The sequence below is a fragment of the Scyliorhinus torazame genome, chromosome 17 (assembly GCF_047496885.1).
Source record: "Scyliorhinus torazame isolate Kashiwa2021f chromosome 17, sScyTor2.1, whole genome shotgun sequence".
NCBI classification, from domain to species: domain Eukaryota; kingdom Metazoa; phylum Chordata; class Chondrichthyes; order Carcharhiniformes; family Scyliorhinidae; genus Scyliorhinus; species Scyliorhinus torazame.
Window position 1 is genome coordinate 107,862,870 of NC_092723.1, and position 13,511 is coordinate 107,876,380.

General features: G+C 41.6%; 1 protein-coding gene across 1 annotated transcript in view; it reads right to left on the minus strand.

Annotated features, from left to right (window-relative positions):
• Positions 1-2,802: 2,802 nt before the first annotated feature.
• Positions 2,803-13,511, minus strand: part of LOC140394049 (eukaryotic translation initiation factor 3 subunit B) — a 49,305-nt gene continuing 38,596 nt past the window's right edge. Inside the window, exons 14-19 of the mRNA XM_072480845.1 lie at positions 13,174-13,312; positions 12,312-12,437; positions 9,774-9,851; positions 6,024-6,132; positions 4,523-4,641; positions 2,803-3,278 (exon numbers count right to left, since the gene is read on the minus strand). Of these exons, the coding sequence (XP_072336946.1) occupies positions 4,538-4,641; positions 6,024-6,132; positions 9,774-9,851; positions 12,312-12,437; positions 13,174-13,312 (556 nt within the window). The 3' untranslated portion in view covers positions 2,803-3,278; positions 4,523-4,537. The remainder of the gene's footprint in view (positions 3,279-4,522; positions 4,642-6,023; positions 6,133-9,773; positions 9,852-12,311; positions 12,438-13,173; positions 13,313-13,511) is intronic.

Consider the following 13,511-nt stretch of genomic DNA (forward strand, 5'->3'; position numbering starts at 1 on the left):
AGGCTAGTAAACAAGATTTTCTTCTTCAAAGAGCTTAGCTTCAGCACTATAGTGGTTCTAAATTTCCCATTTTGGGGATGTTTCCCTTGCATCAACCCCCCCCCACACTGAAATGTAATTCACAGAAAATCTAACCAGTCTCCCCACTTTGTGCACCTTTAGGTGATGGATGTCAGCACTCAGATTTTCCTGTTTTCTATGCAGTGTTAGCAACAGTCAAATTGACATATAACACTGCTCGCAGTTGAGCAACTGGAGATTGCTTTTCCACAATAATGATCATTAACCCCATGAAATCTGAGAGGTGCACCCACTGCCAGTTTCTCTGTACTCGATTATGGGCAATGTATGTATGTATGTCAACCTAAACCTATCAAATACTGGGTTGACCCTATCAAATACTGGGTTGACACTCCCAAATTCATTTTATTCTAACACCCTTACTAACACTGTAGAAGAGAGACTATCACTCACCTGTCCAGGCTGGATTCATATTCAAGTAAAATAAAGTCAGTGTGCCATCATTGCTTCTCACTTTAAAAAATCCCACTGCACTATTCAAAAAGCATGGAAGTTCTCTGTTATCCCGCCCAATTTGTAATCCCACAACCCTCACCTAAAAGCAGATTATCTGGTCATCATCACATTGCTTTCCGCAAATTGGCTGTTACATTTCCTACATTACAAGAACAAACTTCATTAGTTTTAAAGCACTTTGAAACAAAGAGGTCGTGGAAAGTTCTTTGTGTATTTTGTTCCTTACACCTCTATTCTCAGGTTTTGGGTAAACCAGACTATATTTGAACACAAACAATCTCAAACAACACAGTTCATATAATTTCCATTACAATCTTTACAAGCTTTTTAAAATTTAAAAATATTTAGCTTTAATCCAAAATACAAATAGTTAGCTGCTTCTCACCATTATGAAATATATGCTACAAATTAACATGCCCGGCCGACTAAATACCCTGTTGTCATAGGGTACTGAAGAAAAATACTAAGAGCCAAGTTGGTGCCTTTTTAAAACAACGGAGTAGAATGAAACCTTTTTGAAAGGCGCTTGCACTTTCTGGAAAATGCACGGGATCAACAGTATGACTGATTGTTTATGCTACATGCAATTTATTAGGGATTTTTGCTTTCAATTTGTGTGTTTATAATTCTCAGGTTTTGCATTAGGCTGGATGAGTTCAGATTTAAAACTATTTTAAAAATCTCCAAACAAGAAACGCATTCATGTCTGAAGTTCACTGACACCAGGCTGATTCCTGGGACAGCGGGACTGTCATATGAGGAGATGCCAAATCGATTAGGATTATGTTCATTGGAGTTTAGAAAAGTGAAAGGGGATCTTATAGACACTTATAAATATCTAACAGGATTAGACAGGGTAAATTCAGGAAGAATGCTCCTGATGGTGGGGGAGTCCAGAACTAGGGGTCATAGTTTGAGGATAAGGGGTAAACCATTTAGGACTGAGGTGAGGAGAAATTTCTTCATGCAGAGAATGGAATTCACTATTACACAAAGTAGTTGAGGCCAAAACAATGTATGATCTCAAGAAGGAATTAAATATAGCTCTTGGGTCTAAAGGGATTGGGGGGGGTGGGGCCTGTGATCAGGGTATTGAATTTGATGATCAATCATGATCATAATGAATGGCGGAGCAGGTACAAAGAGCCAAATGGCCTCCTCCTGCCTCTATTTTCTATGTTTCTATTTTTCTTTCTCACATCTTATGAGAATTGGATCTCCACAACTTTTTCATTTGCACCTGGCACTGTCTAATGTGGGCTCCCGTCGTTTCCATCATCTCCAGTATACCAATGAAATTGTCAAATTCTCCTTCCAAAACGTGACTTTCAACCAAAATTTAAAAAACTTCAAAAGCTCCTGTTCATTTTCAACAGAGGAGAAAAGGTTGAAATTGAAGTATTAAAGATTGGAGAAAAAATTCAAAACATCCTAGAAGTATCTAATGCTTCAGAACTATGAATAAATGTATCCCCTTCCTTCTGCAAACTGTATGAACACCTTTGCACATAGTTTAGAGGCTGGATTGCTAAGAAGAGAGCATAGGTACAAGGTATGATTTATTCAGAATACATTCTATTTGTATATCAGCAACATGGAAGGTGATCATTCCGATTAGATTTGTGTAAGAGTGGCATTAGATTATTACACAAAAAAAACAAGCAAAATAGATTGCGTTAATATACCATACTGTGTGAAATTTAAGGTTTGGTGAATTAAATTAACTGAAAATAACTCGTGCAGCAGGCTACGTTTTTAATTCAAGTCATCTGAAGTCTATAGTACTCACTTTTCATAACAAATTTAATAGCTCCAAAGGGATTAGCCAATTTGAGAGTCAGTCTGAAGGGCAATCAATAATTGGATTTGAGTTCCCCAGCCAAGACTGCACTGCCTTAGTGAGGTTTTACTGTTCAACTATGACACCCCTAATATTGGTCACCGCACAGCAGTTTCCTAGTATTATAAATTATTCCTAGTATTATAAATGCAGCATTTTAGGATATTCTGCCGACTGTTCAAATGGATGGGTTTCAACTAAATTGTCCAAGATTTTGTGTAATGCAAAGAAAATATTGTGAATGATGCGGTACAGCAGGCTTGTGGAATTCAAAACTACTCTGCCAACAGTCACAGCTCCTGCTCCAATGGTCTTGTCACACCACCATACTAAACCAGAGATGGTGCTGAAAATGCACGAAAGTCAACACGTTTCCTTTGGGTTAATGAAATATTTAAAACAATAATTAATACACAGGCACAACATCAATGTTACTAATCTTTATTTTATCCCATTAGAAGTCAAATATAACCTGAATGGAGGAGGATACAGTCCACTGTAGTGCTGTAATTGCACACTAAAATATGTATTAACCCATATTGTATTCTCAATGTTCCTCCATACAAAATGCTGTGTTAATTTACCATGGATGTTAAAATAGCCCATGGCTACAGGAAACTTTGAGTGCCTCAGTAATAATGTACTTACACAAACCACAGACAGCATCCACAGTGATTAGTGGCAGTAACACAAAATAAACTGCAGCGCTGCTGCTAATTAGTGAAACGTATTCACACTTATTAAAAGTGAAGGCAGTGTCTTTATCACCACTGCAGAACTGATATAGTAAAAGGCACTGTGATGATTTTTGCAAGAGTGGAGCGCATTCAACTTTCAAAATGTAGAGGTCAAGTTCCAGGTGACGAAAGAGAAATCAGCTTCAACTGAAGATATGGTGGCACTGGGGAAAGAAATAGAACAAATGTTTATATATGCACAGTTAAAATTTGATTTAAAAATCAATCTACTTGCTAACCTTAGTAATCTGCACATCTATTCTAAACATCAATATTTAACTCCAAATCCAGAGTTCAATTTTTTTTGAAAGTGGATCTAACTTGCAGCCAACCTTCAGCCCTACAGAAACAGCATGCATGTAGGCAATAGGTAAATTCTCCTTCCTTTCAATATTACGGTCCAATTCCCACTATGTGGTTTCAAAACTGGGGTGGGGAATTTGAAGTTTGATAATCACTCAAGTTACATTATAGTATTACAATATGTCAAAAATGACGAGAGAAAGAGAGAACGGTATGATTGTTAAAAGTTCACCAGTCAAGATCTTAGAATGTAAACTGAAACTACTTAAATATGTACTCTTTCTAGAACAGAACATGGACAAACTGAAGTTGCACCAGCTCAGAAATGTGACTTGTACCCATATAGAGACGTGCTTTTAGTGGCAGGTCATGGATTTTTTTTCTAAATTCCACCAAGAATAAATTCCCAACCTTAATGAGCCATTGAACAATGGTAGTCTTGCCTGACACCAGAGACTTCAGCATAAAATCCAGGCTGACACTCCTCTGCAGTATCAAGGGAGTGCGGCAACACATTAAAAAGGTTCCATTTGCCCTCTCAGGAGGACGTAAAAGGCCCATGGTACTATTTTGAAGAAAAACCAAGTGAAGTCTGTTTTCCTGCCCAATAATTATCCTTAATCAGCAACTGTAAAAAAAGTTATCTGCTCATTTTTGCTGTTTCTGGGATCTTGCAAATCGGTTGCTGCGTTTCCGATGTTACAACAATGATTACATTTCAAATAGTACTTCTTTGATTGTAAAACACTTTAGAACATTCTAAATTGTGAAAGGCAATATATAAATTCAAGTCTTTCTTCTGAAAAATTTACCATTTATATTAACAAAAGAACGACTCTTATTGTAATTATGCTGGAAATATGTTCGGAAGTACAATTGTTTTCAATAAGTTATTGAAATGCACAGGATTAAATTGTGCAATTATTAAGATTTATTTGAATACTAGTACACAAATGTTCAAAGACATCATTCAGGCTTTGAAGTGTACTTTGCTCCCAGACAAAATAAAATTAGTCTTCAAATTCTGTGCTTAATAAGATCTAATTGGTTCTGGCAATGTCTTTTTTTGCAGGTAATGTCTGCTGTGATAATACAGTAGCCTCACCTGTATGTTATATGACTACTCCTGATCTCCAACAGGGATAATTTCTTCTGTGACAAAAAATTCAACGGTCTCTTCCTCCCAGTCATCAACGTTACTGTCCAGCTCATCCGTGTCCACACCTGTGAGGTGATGAGCAGGAATTTTCAATGGCAAGGTCATGCACTTTCTCAAAGGAATATGCAAATGAGTTTAGAGGATACTAGATATATTTTTGCATTCCTCCAGAGGTTATTGCTGAGAAATGAACACTTCCGCATCTAGACACACAGCATAAAGCATTAACCATTCCCAAATCAAAAATAGCACAGGCACTTGCTACAAAGTTTCTTCTATGTTCAACCCGTACACATGTCTGACAACCTCATTTTCTAATAAACCAATTTTGCATGTCTGTTCAATCCCAAATTAGACAACAGAATAGAGACAACTGTGGGCCATGGGGAACTAAGTAAAAGCTGCTCACGCTTAGTCAGAGCAAAGTCTTCTTAATCTCATCAATAAAACATTTGGTAGGACTCTGGTCCAAGAGATACAAGTGCTCCACGGCTAAAGCACGTCCCAATGATTCACTCATGCTCACCCATCTCCAATCTATGATCTTATTTCCACTAAGAGATGCCTTTTCACAATATAAAGTAAAAAAAAAAAACAGAATTTGCATCCCAGTAATCTTGCTAGATCAACATAATGAATTGGCATAATCAACATCTTTCTACATAGGGAAGGAACACATTTCTAAGAGATGTGCACAATTCATTTTACTCTATAAAAGGATTCATGCTTTTCAAGACGGTCATTTTCAAAAAGGACACTACTCCCCCTTTTAAGATAGAACACGCAATGGATAATTAAATTACACAGAGGTCACACAATCCTATTGTCACTAAATAGTGTACACAGATGGAAAGAGAATACTAAGGAGGTCTGTACAGGTAGTTTGATCTTGGGGTTCCAAATATTTCAATGCAGAAACTTTGATTTCATTGTAACCTTGAAAATACTAGCCCGTGGAGGGTAGGTCAAATTGGTGCATGAGGGGGCCTTATTTTTTCAGTGCCAAAATGCATGTTTAGGTCTATACCTGGCATACAAGTCAATACCCAGCCCCCACCCTACCTTTCAGCTAATAAATACATTTATAGGACTATACTCATTAGGAATTGGCCTCAAATTTTCAGCTCAGTGATATATGTTATGGTTGTACTCGCCGTATAAATCAGCGCATGGGATCAACTAGGCAACACTGGCTGTGTTGGTAGAAAATGTGTGCGAGTTTAAGACACGCCCTCACAGCAGACAGCGCATGACAACCGACTGAACACAAATGGGTTCTCCTGCACCACCAATGGCAGATCACATTTTATACTACGCATATAATTCTGCGCATATAATTGAACTAGTGTTTTTGGAAGGATTTGGCAAGCTTCAACGTGATCTACGGTAGTTCTTGTTCCTGCATGGTTACATTAGTAACAATTAAAATTAAACAATCATTTATCACCTCCTCGGAGTTCTAGACGTTGGGGTTTCTGCTCTGCGTAATTTTGACTGGTCTTCTCACGATATTTATGGAATTCTTCCATCATCTTGCGTCGCTTATCTACCAATTCCTTAAAAGATTAATGAAGACTATTACACACGGTTTAAAAACAAATACACATTAATTAATACACAAGAAAACAAAATTGCATCGCAATCTTAAATGGGAGGCCTTCAATTTGTAAACTGTGGCCCCTCGTTCGACTCCCACACAAGCGAAACATCCTCTCAGCGTTGACCCTGGCAAGCCCCTTCGTGAACTTATATTTTTACTAAGATCACACCTCACTCTTCTAAACTCCAATCGGTATAGGCCCAATCTGTTCAACCCTTTTCTCATAACCTTTTCTCCCTTCATCCTTGGAAGCAGTGGAGTGAACCTTCTCTGAAGATTCCATAAGAGCAGGGAGGGTATGATGGAGCTGCATCAAAGGCTCGCTAGGTCGCAGCTGGAGCACTGAGTACGCTCTTGGTCGCCACACTATAGGAAGGACGTGATTGCAGAAGAAAGGGTGTGGAAGGGTTCTCCTGCGCGGAAGCTTTTCTGCTATGAAGGGAGGCTGGCAAGGCTGTTCTTCTCCTTAGAGCAGAGAAGGTTGAGCGGACATGATCGAGATGGACAAAATTATGCGGAACACAGATAAAGTAGATAGGAAGGAACCTTTGCCCTTAGTAGTGTGGGTCAATTAACAGGGGACAAAGATTTAAGGTTAGGGGCAGGAGATTCAGAGGGGATTTGAGGGAAACCTTTTCACCCAGAGGGTAGGGGGAATCTGGAACTCACTGCCTGAAAGGGTGGCAGAGGCAGGAACCCTCAACATTTAAAAAGCATTTAGACGAGCACTTAGAACATAGCGCAGAAGGAGGCCATTCGGCCCATCGAGTCTGCACCGACCCACTTAAGCCCTTCACTTCCATCCTATCCCCGTAACCCAATAATCCCACCTAACCTTTTTGGACACCAAGGGCAATTTAGCACAGCCAATCAATCTAACCTGCACGTCTTTGGACTGTGGGAGGAAACCGTTCTAAGTGCTTAACTAAATGCTTTTTAAATGTTGAGGGTTCCCACCTCTGCCACCCTTTCAGGCAGTGAGTTCCAGATTCCCCCTACCCTCAAATCCCCTCTGAATCTCCTGCCCCTTACCTTAAATCTTTGTCCCCCGGAGGAAACCCACGCAGAGACGGGGAGAACATGCAGACTCCGCACAGACAGTAACCCAGCGTGGAAATCAAACCTGGGACTCTGGCGCTGTGAAGCCACAGTGCTATCCACTTGTGCTACCGTGCTATCCACTTGTGCTACTGTGCTGCCCTAATGACTTGAAATGTCATTAGGAATTCCAAGTCCACCACATCTAAAGGTTCCCCTTTATCCACTTTGCTTGTTACTTCCTCAAAGGGCTCTAATAAATTAGTCAAACAGGATTTTGCTTTCATAAGACCATAAGACATAGGAGCAGAATTAGGCCACTCGGCCCATCGAGTGCTCCGCCATTCAATCATGGCTGATATTTTTCTCATCCCCAGTCTCCTGTCTTCTCCCCATAACCCCATATTAATCGTAAAACCACGTTGACTCTGCTGGAGTGTACTGATCTTCTAATGTCCTGCTATTACCTCCTTAAATTGATCTAAAGAGATGAATCAAAGGGGGCATTAATCAAAAGACAAAACAAATGGGAATGAATATAAATTTCAAATTTCCTATTAGCACCTTTCAGTCAAGATGGTGAGGAATTCACACTTTAACAAAATACCCAGAGCTGAGTTTACAGGAGTAGAAAGGGGTGCTCATTGTTAAGATGCTCATTACACATCTTCAAGAAGAATTTGGGAGATATTTAATGGCTGGATGAATTGATATAACCGGTCATACACAGTCACCCAAAACCAATATTAGCCATCATTTGCTGAAAGACAATTGACCATTTTTACTCATACTTAAACAGAGGACAGATTCTTAAAAATCCAATATATTTAGAGAAGGTAATAGATTACACAATTCTTTTTGTCAGAAAATATTTTATTGAGGCATTTATAATTTTAACAATTTTCAACATCAAATGTCAACAAAAAAAACAATATAACCACCAAACTCCCCGAGCACAAACTTCAGCCAACATGGCTTACACAAACAATGCCACCACCCCCAGCCACCCCATCGTTGGTTCTCCTGTCCTTACTAGTTTCTTCCATCCCCCCCCTGTCCCCCCCCCCCCACCCCCCCCCCTCCTGACAGCTTAATTTTTCTCAAAGAAGTTGCTGAATGGCTGCCACCTCCGAGCAAATCCCTGCAACAAACCCCTCAAGGCGAATTACATTTTATCCAAGTCTGAGAAACCCCGCCATATCGCTAACCCATAACCCCGAGCTCTGAGTCCCTCCATCCTAGTAGGACCCGTCTCTGGGCCACCAGGGAGGCCAAGGCCAGGACGTCAGCCTCTTTCACCCCTGGGCTCCCAGGTCTTCCGACACACCAAAGATCGCCACCTCTGGACTTGGCACCACCCTCACTTGCTGGACCTCTGACATGACGTCAGCAAACCCTTGCCAGAAACCCCCTCAGCCTTGCCCAAAACATATGGACATGGTTTGCAGGACCCCCCGCATAGTGCCCACACCTATCCTCTACCTCCTCAACGAACCTGCTCATCCAGGCCAGTCACGCGTGCCCTGTGGGCCACTTTAAACTGTATCAGGTTGAGCCTGGTGCACGACGAGGATGCATGAACTCTCCTCAGGGCCTCCTCCCATAACTCGGCCTCCAACTCCCCACCCAGCTCTTCTTCCCACTTTCGCTTCACCTCCCCCATCGGGGTTCCCTCCCACTCCATCAGCTCCTTATAGATCTCCAAGACCTTACCCTCTCCTACTCCTGTCCTCAACCACCTTGCAGTCCCTGGTGCAGCAAAGTTGAAACCTGCCCCAGCACAAAATCCCTCACCTGCAGATACTGGAACTCATTGCCCCCTGGTAACTCAAACTCCTCCTCCAGCTCCTCCAAGCTCGGGAAACCCTCATCAATAAAGAGATCACCAAATCTCTCGATCCCTGCCCGTTGCCAACTCCGAAACCCCCCATCCAGCCCCCCGGAGTGAACCAGTGGTTATCACATATCGGTGAGATTACACAATTCTTGTCTTTTAAAAAAAAAATTTAGAGTACCCAATTCATTTTTCCAATTAAGGGGCAATTTAGTGGCCAATCCACCTAACCTGCACATCTTTGGGTTGTGGGGGCGAAACCCACATAAACACAGGGAGAATGTGCAAACTCCCACAGTGATCCAGAGCCGGGATCGAACCTGGGACCCCGGCGCCGTGAGGCTGCAGTGCTACCCACTGCGCCACCGTGCTGCCCGAGATTACACCATTCTTAACCAAATTATTTAATTCCCTTTTGGGTAGAAAGTTGTTGAGAACAGTCAATGACAATTCTGACAGTTAGAGCTACCTGTTCCTAAAGCATCAATGAGCTCAATATTACAAATGGTGCAACACCACACTGTAGCTCGTGGCGTACAATGTTCATACAGAATGAAAATCATGAAGTTGGCCAAAGGAAGAGGATGGGGCTAAATAATTATTAGGACACCTGTTGACATGATATTAACATTTTCTTGGAAATGATGCCTCCTGCCAGTACACTATTACATTTTCACTTTTGGATTTGTGACGTTTATTTTTAATACAAAAACTTAACTACTTACCTTGGAGGCCTTGGACTGACTCAAACGATCTTTCTGTTCAAAGATTTTTGAGTATTTCTTATAATCTTTTTTGATTTGCTGGGGGGAAAAAATGTACATGTTAGCCAAGGGAGAAGAACATTATGCAAACGTAAATTTTAATTGGCGAGTTTGCTAACAGCTATTCACAAAATTCTCACTGCCGCTGAAACATTCCCCCATACCTATGATGCGTAAAAGTAATAAAACACTTGGAATTTTTCATTATGAATATATTTTATTACAATTGGCAAAGTGTGACTATTGAACAGCCACATTTAGATGGGTACAAACTCAATTCCTACCCTATGTTAAATTAATGAGATCAGTTAGACTGTCTCAATGTTATGGGCTAAAGCACCTACAGCTGATCGCTAACTGAGACAATGTAACAAAAATTGCTAATGGACACCAGTGGGGACGGGATCAAGCTCAGTTATGATGTCCTATTTAACCTGCCAGCACCGATTAGGTGCATGGATGAAGAATGATCACTTGGTCACAATTCCAGAAGGTGACAGAGGTCGAATCCCATCCAGGAAAGAATGGGTCTCTTCAGAAAAGGAGTGGAGAGAATGTTGGCAAATTAATCACCGCACAAAATTACTCCAAACAGCAAAGTAAGTGGCAGAGAAAGAGTGATCTGGTTTTAATTAAAATCTGCAGGCATGTGAAATATAGCCTGATAAGTCTTCAAACTGTGTGTCACAATAGATAGGTTGTACCAAATTCAACCACGAAAAAAGGCAACATGCATGCAAGATTTTTGTATTTTCCTGGTATCAACATTCATCAGAGGAGTTTCAAATATTATTCTTGGGCCTTCATTAAATATGATTTTAAAGCTAGCCATATACATGTACAATGCAGTAACCTAAGCTACACCGAGTGAGCTAATCTATGGATGAATCATTGCTAACCACGATTACATAGGGAATCTTCTAATTACTTTCCCTTCCTCTGATCTGCCAACATTCATTGTCGGTTGTTATTTTATCACCTTTTCCCCATACATTGTAACAATAAACATCTCAAAAATTGCCCCGGTGATGGCTTGAGTGTGGAACAAACTTTGAAAACTTTGCTGGGATACTATGAGAACAAGAAATACATGCATGTTGCAAACCAAGCAATACATGCATGTTGCAAACCAAGCTCAATTAAATGTTAAGGTATAATTACATTTAAATATGTACTCAAGACAGTGCCTCAACTGATACACAAAAATAAGTGGACGCATGGACATTTGGGATGATCAATATAGTCTGATTTTACTGCAGCATGCAGGTTTCTGGACCCAACTCGTACAGTGCTATACTATTAAGTAGCTTTGTAGATTTTCTTGGCAAAGATAAATTTTCTAGCTCCAAACCAATTAATATTTCAGCCCCGCCCCGTCCAACCCCAACATTGATACTACCAAAACAGGTCTACTTCAAAAAGCACATAAACTTGCTAAATAAGCTGGAGCAGGGGGAAATGTTTAGATACACGCAGGTTTGAGACTTTGCCAAGAAGGAATTACAGAGCTTCCCGGTAGAGCCGGCCTCCACGTTGCTGGAGGAGATGCTGACGACAGAGGGACTGGAGAGTAGTATCGGTGGTTTACGGAGCTATTTTGGAAGAGGAGAAGGCACCGCTGGAAGGGATCAAAGCAAAGTGGGAGGAAGACTAGAGTGAAGGTCTGGAGGAGGGGTTCTGGTGTGAGGTGCTCTGGAGAGTGAATGCCTCCACCTCGTGCGCGAGGTTGGGGTTGATACAGCTGAAGGTGGTGTATACAGCACACCTCACAAAGGCGAGGATGAGCTGGCTCTTTGAGGGGTAGAAGATGTGTGTGAACGTTGCGGGGTGGGCGCAAACCATGTTCATATGTTTTGGTCCTCTCCAAAGCTGGATGTTTACTGGAGGGAGGTTTTTAGGGTAATCTCGAAGGTGGTGCACGTGAATCTTGACCCAGGCCCTTGGAAGGCCATATTCGGGGTGTCGGATCAGCCGGGGTTGGAAGCAGACGAGGAGGCAGATGTTGCAACCTTTCGCCTCGTTGATTGCCAGAAGGCGGATCCTGTTGGGGTGGAGGTCAACCTCTCCACCTTCTGACCTGGCGTGGGGTCCTGCTGGAATTTTTAACTCTTGAGAAGGTGAAGTTTGAACCGAGGGGAAGGATGGAGGGGTTTTTACAATTCATGGGCGTTATTCATGATGCACTTTCAAGAATGGATGTCATCGAACATTGGGGGTGGGGGGAACAACGACTGTGTATTTTGATGGTGGCTATGGGTGATTCCTGATTCCTTTCTTATTCGATGTTTGTGTTGACATGTGGGTTGTTGTTTGGGGGTTGGTGGGAGGATGGGATTGTTGTTGTTGATATGGTGATTGACATTGTATCCGTTACTGTTCATTGCTGGGTATAAATTGTGAAGAAAATGTGAAAACGGAGAATCATTTAAAAAAAAAAAGCCTGCCAAGAAATATATCAACTATAGTCAGATTTTGCTCAAATGAGCACTGTTTACACACCTTAAGCTGATCCTGCGAGAGCAGGGAAGCTGGTCTGGGTCTCCACAGCAGTTGACAGAAACGATCCTTGGTGTTCTTCTGTAAGAGACGCCCCTGGAACGTCCACATCCAGTATGCATTATCCACCTAAGATACATATCCAAAACATTACAAATGCATACAGAAACACGTTTTCCCCAGATCCTGCAGAATATACATTCTTCACAATACCAGATATATTTTTCTGTCTTCCTGTGAGGACAAGGGGATGGATTGCTTCCTGACCTATGCTGATGCAACTTTCAAGCTGTACACTTTAAGAAATCACACAAGATTCAAGGGGATCAGTTTGAAGGGCGGCACGGTGGCGCAGTGGGACTGCGGCGCTGAAGACCTGGGTTCGAATTCCGGCCCTGGTCACTGTCCGTGGAGTTTGCACATTCTCCCCTGATGTCTGCGTGGGTTTCACCCCCACAACCCAAAGATGTGCAGGATAGGTGGATTGGCCACTCTAAGTTGCCCCTTAATTGGGAAAAAATAATAATTGGGTACTCTAAATTTATTTAAAAATGGGGGGGGGGGGGGGGGGGGGGGGGAAAGAGAGATCAGCTTCCTGCCCCAACCCATAGGGAAGCATTTGTACTTCCTCACTGCAGCACTCTTGGGGATCTCAATTCCAATTAGCCTATGTGGCGAATGCAGCGAGACGCCACTGCCTGTTTTGCATCACTCCCCAGAAGCCAGGATGCATTGTAGAAAAGCCCAGACCTCAATCCTGGAATAAACATAACCCAAAATTTATGCCTAAGAATGACTCCGTTCTCTTCATCCCAGTTTACAAGGGAGATTTGAAATCTTTATATTTATTACACTAGCACCTTACCTTGTGACTCCACCACGATACTGAAGTTACCACATATCGTCCTGTTGGGTCCCATTCAACATCAGAAGCCATATAATGTTCAGCTACATTCATCAGCGTGCAATCTGACGTGTCGTAAAATGCCAAAGCACCGTTCATGCTACAAATTCAGAATATTTTACATTAAAACAGGATACTTTCTTCTGAGCAGTATTACAGAATTTGCAAGTGTTCCCTATTCATCCTCACACATTTAAACTATGGATAGAGTGCACTCCTACATTACAAGTGACCACACTTTGATAAATATTCCATTGACTGTAAAACACTGTGACGCCTAGAAGTTGTGAAAGGTGCCA